Source organism: Coregonus lavaretus, assembly GCF_964263955.1.
Source record: "Coregonus lavaretus genome assembly, contig: HAP1_SCAFFOLD_1437, whole genome shotgun sequence".
Classification (NCBI taxonomy): domain Eukaryota; kingdom Metazoa; phylum Chordata; class Actinopteri; order Salmoniformes; family Salmonidae; genus Coregonus; species Coregonus lavaretus.
In genome coordinates, this window is record NW_028164123.1 from 51,985 (window position 1) to 68,745 (window position 16,761).

General features: G+C 49.1%; 1 protein-coding gene across 1 annotated transcript in view; it reads left to right on the top strand.

Annotated features, from left to right (window-relative positions):
* Positions 1-680: 680 nt before the first annotated feature.
* LOC311117436 (uncharacterized protein) overlaps positions 681-16,761 on the top strand; it is a gene marked incomplete at both ends in the record, with an annotated part of 54,335 nt that continues 38,254 nt past the window's right edge. The window contains 2 exons of the mRNA XM_084192368.1: positions 681-3,140; positions 3,222-3,924. Of these exons, the coding sequence (XP_084048494.1) occupies positions 681-3,140; positions 3,222-3,924 (3,163 nt within the window). The remainder of the gene's footprint in view (positions 3,141-3,221; positions 3,925-16,761) is intronic.

A 16,761-nucleotide genomic window follows, 5' to 3' on the forward strand; every position in this document is an offset into this window, starting at 1 on the left:
TATACATTTATTGTATGTGCATCCGTTTTGTTTTGTTGGTGTAATTTTAGCTAACAATAATATGTTGGCTAGAAGAAAAAAAAACTGTGGCTGGTCGATTTAAAAAAATATATATATGTATATACCTACCTACCTGTGTGTTTAAAGAATGGTCCATCACCTAAAGGACATCCAGCCAACTTGACACAACTGTGGGAAGCACTGGAGTCAGTCAACATGGGCCAGCATCCCTGTGGAACGCTTTCGACACCTTGTAGAGTCCATGCCCCGATGAATTGAGGCTGTTCTGATGGAAAAAGGGGATGCATCTCAATATTAGGAAGGTGTTCCTAATGTTTTATACACCCAGTGTATAGGCATTTTTAATGATGGAAGCTCTGTAAATAGCATTATTGCATTTCAAAGAGAATTTTTAGAATGATTATTTACTGATGTAACACCAGTAATGTTGTAATAGTAGCAAAAACGTATCTACAGTAATGAGACAAAAAAGCTATTTTTCTTGCTGGTAAATGTTCATGTGAAACAGACCTATTTACAGAAGAGCAGTAAAAAGCACTACTATGTTTTAAATACATTTACGTTTCAGTAATCTAATGGCTAGTCATTTTGTTTATCCTATCCTGTGTTTCTCCAGACACCATCTCTGAGCGTATTGTGCCCAGCATCAAGACTTCACCATGCGAACCATCCAGACCATAGAAAACCAGATCCCTGTGCTGAGGGAGAGCGTTGTCAGAACACCTTTCACAGAGAGAACTGGGTGTCTGTTCAATCTGAATACAAACAGCCACACTCCCCGCCAGACTCCCCGTCACAGCCCCTGTAACCACCACACTCCCCGCCAGACTCCCCGTCACAGCCCCTGTAACAGCCACACTCCCCGCCAGACTCCCCGTCACAGCCCCTATAACCACCACACTCCCCGCCAGACTCTCCGTCACAGCCCCTGTAACAGCCACACTCCCCGCCAGACTCTCCGTCACAGCCCCTGTAACAGCCACACTCCCCGCCAGACTCTCCTTCACAGCCCCTATAACCACCACTCTCCCCGCCAGACTCTCCTTCACAGCCCCTATAACCACCACACTCTCCGTCACAGCCCCTGTAACAGCCACACTCCCCGCCAGACTCTCCTTCACAGCCCCTATAACCACCACTCTCCCCGCCAGACTCTCCTTCACAGCCCCTATAACCACCACACTCTCCGTCACAGCCCCTGTAACAGCCACACTCCCCGCCAGACTCTCCTTCACAGCCCCTATAACCACCACTCTCCCCGCCAGACTCTCCTTCACAGCCCCTATAACCACCACTCTCCCCGCCAGACTCTCCTTCACAGCCCCTATAACCACCACTCTCCCTGCCAGACTCTCCTTCACAGCCCCTATAACCACCACACTCCCCGCCAGACTCCCCGTCACAGCCCCTATAACCGCCAGACTCCCCGTCACAGCAGCCGCCTCTCCCTAGAGCCCCACCAGAACCCAACTCGTCAATATCAGCAGCAGCATCCATGCTTTTCTCTTCTCCTGGCTGGTGAACCGTGCAGGCAGCCGGCGGAGAGGCAGCCGGAGACCTCTACTGAGCATGTTTTTACTGAGCTAGTCCCTGTGGTCTCCGAGGGCTGTTTCTCCTCCAGCTCTGCTAGGCTCAGCACATTATGCAGAGCAGCAGATGGAGAGGGGGGGAGGGAGCCGGGAGAGAGCAAGCAGGTGCACGCGTATGGAGAGAGAAAGAGAGAGCAGGGAGGAGGGGGAGAGGGGGAGCTGCGAGAAATCATGGCAGGAGGGGGAGAGAAAGCGCAGCGAGGAATTGAGCATGCGCGGGGAGGAGGAGAGGGGGAGCAGCGAGAGCGAGAGCAGGCGTACGTCTTTGCATCAACATCACTGCTCCTCTCGTCATCGTCACCGGAAAGCAGCATCACAGCCTCCGCCTCGCAGCAGCTACGCAGACGTAGATTGAGGAGGGGCAGCAGCAGAGAAAACGGCAGCTGTTTTCGGAGGCATGGCCTGAGTCTCAGCGCCAGACAGACGTGGAGGCTGAGATCCAGCATCATGGGGAACCAGGAGGGGAAGCAGAAGAGGGGGAAAGAGGGGGAAGGATACGGACTGGACGCAGCGGACGATACCACCGGAGGGCCTCGCGATGCTGACGGCACAAAGAAAGGATTTCACAACGGCAAGAAATCCCACGGAAAACATGTCAAAGGAGGGGAGGAGAAGAGCAAGAAGAAGAAGGAGAAGGAGGCGAAATCCTCGGTGTTCTCCATCAGGAAGAGGAAGAATCTAAAGGGGAAGGGATCGACAGGGGGATCCAGGGAGGATGTGTTGTCGTCTCAGAATGAGCTGGACTCTGCTCACTCTGTTAACACCAAAACACCAGACCTCTCTCTGTCAGCTGATGAGCTGGGCCAGTCTGACACCGAGGGACCAACAGAGCGTGGTGAAGGGCATGGTGGTTGTATCAGGACAGAGAGCCGGCAGCCCACGGCGGCGGCGACCACGGACACTGCTCCAGACCAGCAGGAGGCGGTAGAACAGAAGAAGAAGAGCAGCTCTGGTTCAGACACGGACATCTATAGCTTTCACTCAGCTGCAGAACAAGAAGACCTGCTAGCTGACATCCAGCAGGCCATTAGACTACAGCAGGGGGTGATTATCTCCACCGCTGAGCTGAGTGAAGAGCTGGGTTGGGGAGGGGGGTGGAGGAAACAGAGGTCTGACGAGGTTAGAACTACCCCCAGCCCCCCTGAACAGACCCCCCCACCGGAGCCTCTCACTACCCCAGAGGCAGCCCCTGTCACTGGCCGGGAGAATGGCCTGCTTTCTAAACTGTCTCTGTCCCTGGATGGGCCGGAGGAGGAGAGGAGAGCAGCCACGTCTGCAGAGAAACTCAACTGGGAGCTGAGAGGGGCTGAAACAGAACCGGCCCTTTGTGCCTCCTCTTCCTCCGGGACAAAGGAGGAGGAGGCATTGAGCTGCCAGGAGGTGAACGCTAATACTCAGCCCCCCACAGCCCAGACCAACAGCCATGTTACCAAGACAACCAGCGCTACTAGCTTCCCAGACCTAACAGCCTCTTTTGAGAGCGCTGTGGAGTCTCCTTTCAGAGATGAGGAGAAGGAAGTGTTGGAGGAGGTGGAGGAGGAGGAGGAGGAGGAGGAGGAGGTGGAGGAGGATGACGACCTGGACCTGGACATGCCGCCTCTGTCAGCCGAGAGCCATAGTCACAGTGACGCGACCACGAGCCACGAGGACATAGGCCTGAGCTCTGGGAACGCCTCCGAGGCAGAGGGGAGGATAGGGGACTGGGTAGGGGCAGGAGTGGGGGCTGCAGTCAGTGCTGAGTCCTTGGAGTGTTTTAGCAGGGGGGATCTGAGGTGCTCTGAGCCTGCAGACGACCCCCTGATCACCCGTAGGAGGAAGAGCAGTGTGTCCTTCTCCCCCTGGCCCTCTCAGGAGAGCCCTAGCCTGGCCACGCGCCTCCTCAAGTCCACCCTGACCTCCACCCTTCCCTCGTACAACCACTCCTCCGCAGGCTCCAGCCCCACAGCCAAACTCTACCCTCCCATTTACCCCTCCTACATCAAGACCACCACAAGGCAGCTCTCTAACTCCCCAGGCACCTCGCCGTCACAGAGCCCCTTGTTCCACCGACGCTGCCACGACCTGGGACACCGCACGGAGAAGAGGAGGGTTAGACGACAGCGCTCCCACAGCATCGCTGGTCCCCTCAGCTGGTCTGCAGACTGGACCGAGGAGCTGGAGAGGGATCGCCCCACCAAGGCCGGATCAGCAGACTACCTGGAGGGGTATGGAGGGTCGCAGGACAGGCTGACGGGGGCCAGCCAGCCACTGTGTGCCACGCGGAGGTCCTCCACCGGACAGGTGTCTACCTGCAGCTTCCATGACATCTTCACCGGTGAGTTTTTATTTAACCTTTATTTTCACAGGGAGTCCCCATTTGAGACCAAGGCCTCTTTCACAAGGGAGCAAAGTTGTTGCTTTTTGTTTTGATGTTGTTGTCGTGGAAAAAGTACGCTCTCACTGCTATAAGTCGCTCTGGATAAGAGCGTCTGCTAAAATGTCCAAATGTTTTTGGCCCTGCATCAGAGCTGTATTGTAACTTCAGTGTAGGCCGGCAGCTTTCTGTCTCTACCCTTGTCCTTATTGTGTCTAGCAGCACCCTTGGCTGTCTCTGTTAGGTAGAAACACAGCAGAACGTTCTGTCACTCAACACTTCTCTTATCCATATTCAGAGCATTAATGGGGTTCTGTTCTGAGTAGCAATTAAGCCAATGTCTATAATTATCCCTACACTTGGTTTCAGTGTTATTTTCCCCACTCAGAACAATGCTCCTGTTTATTTAGATTTCTAGACGAACATGAAACTACTCCATCTAGAAATGACTACAGTAGGATGTGTAGTATACAGTATTTGGCCTGGACAGTTGATGTTCATTCCTTCTGGAAGTACTTAGCATAAACAAACAGCAGTAGCTATTGAGATGTGTGGCGGTCGGTAGGCAGGGGGACAGTGGCTATTGAGATGTGTGGCGGTCGGTAGGCAGGGGGACAGTGGCTATTGAGATGTGTGGCGGTCGGTAGGCAGGGGGACAGTGGTCTTTGTTTTGGGCCTTAGCGCTCTCTGTCAACTAACAGACGAGAGAGAAGAGCTCTCCCTCGTACAGACAGACAGACAGACAGACGGAGACAGACTAAATAAAAAAATGTGTGTTCCTACTGGAGAGGGTGACAGGAGATAAGAGTCCCTCCCTGTCCCTGACATAACCCCTCTGTCTGTCAGTCCCTCCTAACATAACCCCTCTGTCTGTCAGTCCCTCCTAACATAACCCCTCTGTCTGTCAGTCCCTCCTAACATAACCCCTCTGTCTGTCAGTCCCTCCTAACATAACCCCTCTGTCTGTCAGTCCCTCCTAACATAACCCCCCTCTGTCAGTCAGTCCCTCCTAACATAACCCCCCTCTGTCAGTCCCTCCTAACATAACCCCCCTCTGTCAGTCAGTCCCTCCTAACATAACCCCCCTCTGTCAGTCAGTCCCTCCTAACATAACCCCCCTCTGTCAGTCAGTCCCTCCTAACATAACCCCCCTCTGTCAGTCCCTCCTAACATAACCCCCCTCTGTCAGTCCCTCCTAACATAACCCCCCTCTGTCAGTCAGTCCCTCCTAACATAACCCCCCTCTGTCAGTCCCTCCTAACATAACCCCTCTGTCAGTCAGTCCCTCCTAACATAACCCCCCTCTGTCAGTCCCTCCTAACATAACCCCTCTATCAGTCCCTCCTAACATAACCCCCCTCTGTCAGTCCCTCCTAACATAACCCCCCTCTGTCTGTCAGTCCCTCCTAACATAACCCCTCTATCAGTCAGTCCCTCCTAACATAACCCCCCTCAGTCAGTCCCTCCTAACATAACCCCTCTGTCTGTCAGTCCCTCCTAACATAACCCCTCTATCAGTCCCTCCTAACATAACCCCTCTGTCAGTCAGTCCCTCCTAACATAACCCCCCTCTGTCAGTCCCTCCTAACATAACCCCCCTCTGTCAGTCCCTCCTAACATAACCCCCCTCTGTCAGTCAGTCCCTCCTAACATAACCCCCCTCTGTCAGTCAGTCCCTCCTAACATACCCCCCCTCTGTCAGTCCCTCCTAACATAACCCCCCTCTATCAGTCCCTCCTAACATAACCCCTCTGTCAGTCCCTCCTAACATAACCCCCCTCTGTCTGTCAGTCCCTCCTAACATAACCCCTCTATCTGTCAGTCCCTCCTAACATAACCCCCCTCAGTCAGTCCCTCCTAACATAACCCCTCTGTCAGTCAGTCCCTCCTAACATAACCCCTCTGTCAGTCAGTCCCTCCTAACATAACCCCTCTATCAGTCCCTCCTAACATAACCCCTCTGTCAGTCAGTCCCTCCTAACATAACCCCCCTCTGTCAGTCCCTCCTAACATAACCCCCCTCTGTCAGTCCCTCCTAACATAACCCCCCTCTGTCAGTCCCTCCTAACATAACCCCTCTGTCAGTCAGTCCCTCCTAACATAACCCCCCTCTGTCAGTCCCTCCTAACATAACCCCCCTCTGTCTGTCAGTCCCTCCTAACATAACCCCCCTCTGTCAGTCAGTCCCTCCTAACATAACCCCCCTCTGTCTGTCAGTCCCTCCTAACATAACCCCCCTCTGTCAGTCCCTCCTAACATAACCCCCCTCTGTCAGTCCCTCCTAACATAACCCCCCTCTATCAGTCCCTCCTAACATAACCCCTCTATCAGTCAGTCCCTCCTAACATAACCCCCCTCTATCAGTCAGTCCCTCCTAACATAACCCCCCTCAGTCAGTCCCTCCTAACATAACCCCTCTGTCAGTCAGTCCCTCCTAACATAACCCCCCTCTGTCAGTCCCTCCTAACATAACCCCCCTCTGTCAGTCCCTCCTAACATAACCCCTCTGTCTGTCAGTCCCTCCTAACATAACCCCTCTGTCAGTCAGTCCCTCCTAACATAACCCCCCTCTGTCAGTCCCTCCTAACATAACCCCTCTGTCAGTCAGTCCCTCCTAACATAACCCCTCTGTCAGTCAGTCCCTCCTAACATAACCCCCCTCTGTCAGTCCCTCCTAACATAACCCCCCTCTGTCTTTCAGTCCCTCCTAACATAACCCCTCTGTCTGTCAGTCCCTCCTAACATAACCCCCCTCTGTCAGTCAGGGTCTCCTAACATAACCCCCCTCTGTCAGTCCCTCCTAACATAACCCCCCTCTGTCAGTCCCTCCTAACATAACCCCCCTCTGTCAGTCCCTCCTAACATAACCCCTCTATCAGTCAGTCCCTCCTAACATAACCCCTCTATCAGTCAGTCCCTCCTAACATAACCCCTCTGTCAGTCAGTCCCTCCTAACATAACCCCTCTGTCAGTCAGTCCCTCCTAACATAACCCCCCTCAGTCAGTCCCTCCTAACATAACCCCCCTCTGTCAGTCCCTCCTAACATAACCCCCCTCTGTCAGTCAGTCCCTCCTAACATAACCCCCCTCTGTCAGTCAGTCCCTCCTAACATAACCCCCCTCTATCAGTCAGTCCCTCCTAACATAACCCCCCTCTATCAGTCAGTCCCTCCTAACATAACCCCCCTCTATCAGTCAGTCCCTCCTAACATAACCCCTCTGTCTGTCAGTCCCTCCTAACATAACCCCCCTCTGTCAGTCAGTCCCTCCTAACATAACCCCCCTCTGTCAGTCAGGGTCTCCTAACATAACCCCCCTCTGTCAGTCCCTCCTAACATAACCCCCCTCTGTCAGTCCCTCCTAACATAACCCCCCTCTGTCAGTCCCTCCTAACATAACCCCTCTGTCAGTCAGTCCCTCCTAACATAACCCCCCTCTGTCAGTCCCTCCTAACATAACCCCCCTCTGTCAGTCAGTCCCTCCTAACATAACCCCTCTATCAGTCAGTCCCTCCTAACATAACCCCCCTCTGTCAGTCCCTCCTAACATAACCCCCCTCTGTCAGTCCCTCCTAACATAACCCCCCTCTGTCAGTCCCTCCTAACATAACCCCTCTGTCAGTCAGTCCCTCCTAACATAACCCCCCTCTGTCAGTCCCTCCTAACATAACCCCCCTCTGTCTGTCAGTCCCTCCTAACATAACCCCCCTCTGTCAGTCCCTCCTAACATAACCCCCCTCTGTCTGTCAGTCCCTCCTAACATAACCCCCCTCTGTCAGTCCCTCCTAACATAACCCCCCTCTGTCTGTCAGTCCCTCCTAACATAACCCCCCTCTGTCAGTCCCTCCTAACATAACCCCCCTCTGTCAGTCAGTCCCTCCTAACATAACCCCCCTCTGTCAGTCCCTCCTAACATAACCCCCCTCTGTCAGTCAGTCAGGGTCTCCTTGTCCCTGGTCAAGGCTGGACAAGGTTAATATTTCATCCTTTAGAACAGGGTGTGAAAGTCATTCCATGGAGGGCCGAGTGTCTGCAGGGTTTTGGTTTTTCCTTTCAATTTAGCCCTAGACAACCAGGTGAGGGGAGTTCTTTACTTAGACCTAGACAACCAGGTGAGGGGAGTTCTTTACTAAGACCTAGACAACCAGGTGAGGGGAGTTCTTTACTTAGACCTAGACAACCAGGTGAGGGGAGTTCTTTACTTAGACCTAGACAACCAGGTGAGGGGAGTTCTTTACTAAGACCTAGACAACCAGGTGAGGGGAGTTCCTTACTTAGACCTAGACAACCAGGTGAGGGGAGTTCCTTACTTAGACCTAGACAACCAGGTGAGGGGAGTTCCTTACTAATCAGTGACCTTAATTCATCAATCAAGTACTAGGGAGGAGTGAAAACCCACAGCCACTCGGCCCTCCGTGGAATGAGCTGGACACGTGGTCTAGAGGGTTTCTGTTGCATGTCAATAGATGGAGAGGAGACTGATAACTGAACATGATCATATATTTGTAATGTTTATGAGCTGTGAGCTTTCGCTCCTGTGAGCTTTCGCTCCTGGATAGCACATTTTTTGTTGGCGTGAGCACACTCACCCTTAGCCAACACCATGGAAACGCACCCTTAGCCAACACCATGGAAACGCACCCTTAGCCAACACCATGGAAACGCACCCTTAGCCAACACCATGGAAACGTGGTTATTGTTGTGCAGAGCGTGGTGTGCATGGGGGAGGGGTGACAGAGCTTTCATGCTGCATTACATCAATAGAAACCAGGAGACGCTTAAGGCAGACGGGTTGTTTGCTCCTAGCAGATCTTAGCTAGCAAGGTAAACGGCTGTGCTCACGTACTTAAAATACCTCTGCTTGAAAAACAAGAAAAAGCGTCTTTTCCCCCCACTTGAGACGCTGTAGCAACAAGCACACTTCCTCAAAATAGTCCGAATTAATCTAAGATAACTCAAGAAATCTGTAATTCATTTTGACGTTTTTGCAGAGTATGTCTTGCATCTATGTTTGCAGTATTTCTCAAGTGAAAAAATGTGCATTCAAACTAGTCGTCTGTTGTTGAATTACAACAAACTCTTCATCGAAGAATCCCTACTGTTGACCAATCACCGACAAAGGGGCATAGTCTTCGGCTACAGAACTTCGGCTTGCCTGAAGAAAAAATTGTATGTGCTCGAACAGCTGACAAAATACCTGTCGAACGCTGCCGAACACCAAAAACGTCACAAAATTTAATCATATGCACAAACAGTTTAGATTGGGAAGCATACGGTAAGCACTAATTGGTCTTTTAACCAATCACAGATCTTTTCACATCAGATCATTTTCAGAGCTGATCTGATTGGTCAAAAGACCACTTTGTGGGGGTAAAAAAGATCAGAATTGTGCTGCCTGTGTAAACACAGCCATAAAGGTCTGCCTCTGCTGTTCCTGTAAACACAACCTATTCTCCTGTCTCTTCTCTCTCTTCTCATCTCGCTGTCTCTCTCCAACACTCTCTCTCTCTCTCTCCCTCGCTCCACCCCCCTCTCTCTCTTTCTCTCTGTCTCTCTCTCTCTCTCTCCATCCCTCTCTCTCTCCCTCGCTCCATCCCCCTCTCTCTCTCTCCCTCGCTCCATCCCCCTCTCTCTCTCTCCCTCTCGCTCCATCCCCCCCTCTCTCTCTCTCTCTCTCTCTGTCTCTCTCTCCCTCGCTCCATCCCCCTCTCTCTCTCTCCCTCGCTCCATCCCCCTCTCTCTCTCTGTCTCTCTCTCCCTCGCTCCATCCCCCTCTCTCTCTCTCCCTCGCTCCATCCCCCTCTCTCTCTCTCTCTCCCTCGCTCCATCCCCCTCTCTCTCTCTCTCCCTCGCTCCATCCCCCTCTCTCTGTCTCTCTCTCCCTCGCTCCATCCCCCTCTCTCTCTCTCCCTCTCGCTCCATCCCCCTCTCTCTCTCTCCCTCTCTCTCTCTCTCTCTCTCTCTCTCTCTCTCTCGCTCCATCCCCCTCTCTCTCTCCCTCTCGCTCCATCCCCCTCTCTCTCTCTCCCTCTCGCTCCATCCCCCTCTCTCTCCCTCTCTCTCTCTGTCTCTCTCTCCCTCGCTCCATCCCCCCCTCTCTCTCTCTCTCTCCCTCTCTCTCTCTCTCTCTCTCTCCCTCGCTCCATCCCCCCCCTCTCTCTCTCTCTCTATCTCTATCTCTCTGTATCGCTCTTGCTCTCTGTCAGTGGATGTTGCAGAGCTGGCTGTTACTGTTAGCAGGAAAACATTTGACCAATAGCGCGTTCTATAATGACTTCTCTGATGCCTAACAGCAGATTGACCCCCCAAAAGCCTGACTTCTCTAAAGGCGACAGTAGCAAAACCAACCCCCCAAAAGCCTTGATCAGCATTAAGGTAAGTGGCCCTTTTTAAGCTCACCAAAATCTAAGTTTAGACATTCCTAACATATACTGCCCTCATTTTTTGTAAGAAAAGTGAAGATACAATTACATAGTCATCTCTCATGTGAAGCTTTATGACTTTATTTACAAAAAAAAAGTCCAGACTGGACTTAATGTATAGCCTTTCAGTCCATTGGTGTTCCAAATAAGCCCTCTTAAAAAATACATTTTAATTAATAATAATTTACAAACTGACATTTCTTATGTCAAATTATATTATATGAATCTCCCCTAAAGTTTATTAAAATAAACGGATCATTGCTATTCATCATGAAAGTAGCACTTATAACGGGGGGTGGGGGGGTCCAATCACATCCAGAGATTTAGGCTCTGGTTCTTGCCAACCAGTACAAACCTGATTTCAACTAATCATAGACTTCAATCAAGACATGATTAGTTGAAAACGGGTATGTTAATGCTCGGTTAGAACACAAACCCGGCCCTCTGTGGATAAGAAGCCATGCAGCAAAGACCACAACATTTCAATGAATTAATCTGAAAGCTGATTCACATTTGCTGTACTGCTATTGTTGTTAATTAGTTCAACTTGTCTTCCTGAAGCCTGTGTGAAGACAGTTTTCAAATATCCCTCTCTACTGTTGTATTACAAAGGTAATGGTGGTGGACTAAAAAAACAATCACCTGAATGAACATTTACATTTACGTAATTTAGCAGACGCTCTTATCCAGAGCGACTTACAAATTGGTGCATTCACCTTATAGCCAGTGGGATAACCACTTTACCATTTTTTTTTGTAGGGGTGGGTTGAGGGGGGGGGTAGAAGGATTACTTTATCCTATCCCAGGTATTCCTTAAAGAGGTGGGGTTTCAAGTGTCTCCGGAAGGTGGTGAGTGACTCCGCTGTCCTGGCGTCGTGGGGGAGCTTGTTCCACCATTGGGGTGCCAGAGCAGCGAACAGTTTTGACTGGGCTGAGCAGGAACTATGCTTCCGTAGAGGAAGGGGAGCCAGCAGGCCAGAGGTGGAAGAACGCAATGCCCTCGTTTGGGTGTAGGGACTGATCAGAGCCTGAAGGTACGGAGGTGTGACAGTATGACAATGCCCCCACCCTAGGGTGCATGAGTAGTCATCCAGTAGTCATCCAGTAGTCATCCAGTAGTAGTCTTCTTCTTGTCTCCTCATTTGTTTGCATTTTTGTCCACCACTTGTAGGTCTCATATCCCTGAAATCTCTCTGTAGCTCAGTTGGGAAAGCATGGTGCTTGTAACACCAGGGTAGTGGGTTCGATTCCCGGGACCACCCATAGGTAAAAAGGTATGTATGCATGCATGCATGACTGTGAGTCGCTTAGGATAAAAGCGTCTGCTAAATGGGATACCCTGGTCTCATTCTACTCTCTCTGCATCAATGACTTCCTGTCCACCCCAAACATCTTGGAGAGAGTACAGAGGTTTCTAATTGTTCCTACCTGTCCACCCCAAACATCTTGGAGAGAGTACAGAGGTTTCTAATTGTTTCTAGTTGTTTCTGATCTTGGTAAAGGCACCATGGATAGATGCATAATACAGTTCCTTCAGAGTATTCAGACCTCTTGACATATTCCACATTTTGTTGTTCCAGCCTGAATTCAAAATGGATTAAATCAATTTTTTCTCTCTCACCATCTACACACAATACCCGATAATGACAATGAAAACATGATTTTTTAGAAATGTTTGCAAATTTATTGAAAATGAAATTTACATAAGCATTCACACCCCTAAGTCAATACATGTTAGAATCACATTTGATCTCTAAGAGTTTTCCACACCTGGATTGTACAATATTTGCACACTGTTCTTTTAAAAATTCTTCAAGCTCTGTCAAGTTGGTTGTTGATCATTGCTAGACAGCCATTTTTCAGGTCTTGCCATAGATTTTCAAGCCAATTTAAATCCAAACTGTAACTAGGCCACTCAGGAACATTCAACGTCGTCTTGGTGAGCAAGTCCAGTGTAGATTTGTCCTTGTTTTAGCTAATTGTCCTGCTGAAAGGTGAATTTGTCTCCCAGTGTCTGTTGGAAAGCAGACTGAACCAGGTTTTCCTTTAGGATTTGACCTGTGCTTAGCTCTATTCCGTTTCTTTTTATCCTAAAAAATACTCCCTAGTCCTTGCCGATGACAAGCATACCCATAACATGACACAGCCACCACAATGCTTGAAAACATGAAGTGGTACTCCGTGATGTGTTGTTGGATTTGCCCCAAACATAATGTTTTTTATTCAGGACATGAAGTTTATTTCTTTGCCACTTTTTTTGCAGTTTTACTTTAGTGTCTTATTGCAAACAGGATGAATGTGTTGGAATATTTTTTATTCTGTACAGGCTTCCTTCATTTCACTCTGTCAATTAGGTTAGTATTGTGGAGAAACTACAATGTTGTTGATCCATCCTCAGTTTTCTCCTATCACAGCCATTAAACTCTGCCACTGTTTCAAAGTCACCATTGGCCTCATGGTGAAATCCCTGAGAGGTTTCCTTCCTCTCCGGCAACTGAGTTTGCAAGGATGCATGTATCTTTGTAGTGACTGGGTGTACTGATACTCCATCCAAAGTGTAATGAATAACTTCACCTTTGTTTTGTTGATGTTGAGTGAGAGGTTATTTTCCTGGCACCACACTCCCAGAGCCCTCACCTCCTCCCTGTAGGTGGTCTCATCATTGTTGGTAATCAAGCCTACTACTGTTGTGTCGTCTGCAAACTTGATGATTGAGTTGGAGGCGTGCTTGTCCACGCAGTCATGGGTGAACAGGGAGTACAGGAGTGGGCTGAGCACGCACCCTTGTGGGGCCCCTGTGTTGAGGATCAGCGAAGTGGAGATGTTGTTTCCTACCTTCACCATCTGGGGGCGGCCCGTCAGGAAGTCCAGGACCCAGTTGCACAGGGCGGGGTTCAGACCCAGGGCCTCGAGCTTAATGATGAGCTTGGAGGGTACTATGGTGTTGAAGGCTGAGCTATAGTCAATGAACAGCATTCTTACATAGGTATTCCTCTTGTCCAGATGGGATAGGGCAGTGTGATGGCGAATTGCATCGTCTGTGGATCTATTGGGGCGGTAAGCAAATTGAAGTGGGTCTAGGGTGACAGGTAAGGTAAAGGTGAAATTATCCTTGACTAGTCTCTCAGAGCACTTCATGATGACAGAAGTGAGTGCTACGGGGCGATAGTCATTTAGTTCAGTTACCTTTTGCTTTCTTGGGTACAGGAACAACACCAGCCTGTACCATTGACACCATGGGCTCATGCAGCATGACTCAACAGGAACCAGGATTTGTCGGACAAGGCAATATTTTTCCTTTCCTTAATTGTCTGGTGTTGGTGATCGCTGCTTCTTGTTTTTAGCTGACAGGATTGGATTGGATCGGAGTGGTTCGGTTCTGAACACCGCTGGTGTACTGCGCCGTTATTTAACCTGTTAGCTTGAGCCGTTCACCTTCGACCTCTCTCATCAACAAGCTGTTTTCGCACACAGGACTGCTGCTGACTGGATGTTTTTTTTGCTTGTCACACCATTGTCGGAAAACCCTAGACACTGTCGTGCGTGAAAAGCCCAGGAGGCTGGACGTTTTCTGAACATACCACGCTCAAACTTGCTTAGGTCTCTTGCTTTGCCTAATTTTAACGTTCAATCGAACAGTAACTGGATGCCTGTCTGCCTGCTTTATATAGCAAGCCATGGCCACGTGACTCACTGTCTGTAGGAGCGATCCATTTTTGTGAACAGGGTGGCACTGATATACACTACCAGTCAAAAGTTTGGACACCTACTCATTCAAGGGTTTTTCTTTATTTTTACTATTTTCTACATTGTAGAATAATAGTGAAGACATTAAAACTATGAAATAACACATATGGAATCATGTAGTAACGAAAGAAGTGTTAAACAAATCAAAATATATTATGACATGAAGGTCAGTCAATATGGAACATTTCAAGAACTTGAAAGTTTCTTCAAGTGCAGTCGCAGAAACCGTCAAGCGCTATGATGAAACTGGCTCTCTTGAGGACTGCCACAGGAATTTCAGCCCAAATAAATGCTTCACAGAGTTCAAGTAACAGACACATCTCAACATCAACTGTTCACAGGGGACTGTGTGAATCAGGCCTTCATGGTCAAATTGCTGCAAAGAAACCACTACTAAAGGACACCAATAATAAGAAGAGACTTGCTTGGGCCAAGAAACACGAACAATGGAAATTTGTCCTTTGGTTTGGAGTCCAAATTGGAGATTTTTGGTGAATGGATGATCTCCGCATGTGTATTTCCCACCGTAAAGCATGGAGGAGGAGGTGTTATGGTGTGGGGGTGCTTTGCTGGTGAAACTGTCTGTGAATTGTTTAGAATTCAAGGCACACTTAACCAGCATGGCTACCACAGCATTCTGCAGCGATACGCCATCCCATCTGGCTTGGACTTAGTGGGACGATCATTTGTTTTTCAACAGGACAAGGATCCAACACACCTCCAGGCTGTTTAAGGGCTATTTGACCAAGAAAGAGAGGGATGGAGTGCTGCATCAGATGACCTGGCCTCCACAATCCCCCGACCTCAACCCAATTTGAGATGGTTTGGGATGTTTTCTGAATACTTATGTAAATGTGATATTTCAATTTCTTGTTTTTAATAAATTAGCAAACATTTCTAAAAACCTATTTTTACTTTGTCATTATGGGGTATTGTATGTAGATTGATAAAGATAAAAAAAAGATAAAAATAATAAGGCTGTAATGTAACAAAGTGGAAAAAGTCAAGGGGTCTGAATACTTTCCGAAGGCATATTTGCACAACCGGTTTGCTGATGTCAATGTTGTGAACAGAGTGCCCCATGGTGGTTGGTTATGGTATAAGCAGGCATAAGCTACGGACAACGAACACAATTTGCATTTTATCGATGGCAATTTGAATGCACATAGATACCGTGACGAGATCCTGAGGCCCATTGTTGTGCCATTAATCCGCCGCCATCACCTCCTGTTTCAGCATGATAATGCACAGCCCCATGTCGCACGGATCTGTACACAATTCCTGGAAGCTGAAAATGTCCCAGTTCTTCTATGGTGTGAATACTCACCAGACATGTCACCCATTGAGCAGGTTTGGGATGCTCTGGATCGACGTGTACGACAGCGTGTTCCAGATCCCAACAATATCCAGCGACTTCGCACAGCCATTGAAGAGGAGTGTGACAACATTCCACAGGCCACAACCAACATCCTGATCAACTCTATACGAAGCAGATGTCGCGCTGCATGAGGCAAATGGTCACACCAGATTCTGACTCATTTTCTGATCGACGTCCCTACCCTTTTTTAAAGCTATCTGTGACCAACAGATGCATATCTGTATTCCCAGTCATGTGAAATACATAGATCAGGGCCTAATGAATTTAAATTGTCTGATTTTCCTTAAATGAACTGTAACTCAGTAAAATCTTTGAAATTGTTGCATGTTGCGTTGATATTTTTGTTCAGTATATAATAGATTTTACACAATACTACTATTCCCAGGGTGCATTTTACTTCCCAGGGCTGCTGGCTGGCTAGTGGCTACTGCTAGCAAGCCCAGACAAATGTGAAGTAGTCTAAATATATTTCTGTCTAGTTCTGAGTTCATTTCACATGACTTTGGGTTGTCATTTATTTTATAATGCTCACATGAATGTCATGCTGAATATGTTCATGTCATTGTCACTCAAAAATAATTCAAATTTAGTAGAATAACAGCAACGTTACAATGCAAATGTCACGTAAAATAGTTTTATGTTGTTTTGCAAGTAAATCTCCCTTGTACTTCACTGCTTTGTAACACCTTTTGCATAGTTGTTTTGGTGAGCTGGTCTTCATCTGCTCCTTAATCAAAGTAATCCCATAGTTCACTTCTGGAGCCAGTTTTGTCAACAAGCTGCGGGCGTGGAGGTATGTTTTTGTTAGAAGCCACGCTGCTGGCATTTTCTCTCTCTCGCTTGCTCCTCAAAAGTGGCTCGCGCTGGCTAGCTCACTACTGCCCCCTAGAGGAGACACGGAGCCTGGCTAGCTCACTACTGCCCCCTAGAGGAGACACGGAGCCTGCTAGCTCACTACTGCCCCCTAGAGGAGACACGGAGCCTGGCTAGCTCACTACTGCCCCCTAGAGGAGACACGGAGCCTGGCTAGCTCACTACTGCCCCCTAGAGGAGACACGGAGCCTGGCTAGTATTACTGCCCCCTAGAGGAGACACGGAGCCTGCTAGCTCACTACTGCCCCCTAGAGGAGACACGGAGCCTGGCTATCTCACTACTGCCCCCTAGAGGAGACACGGAGCCTGGCTAGCTCACTACTGCCCCCTAGAGGAGACAAGGAGCCTGGCTATCTCACTACTGCCCCCTAGAGGAGAC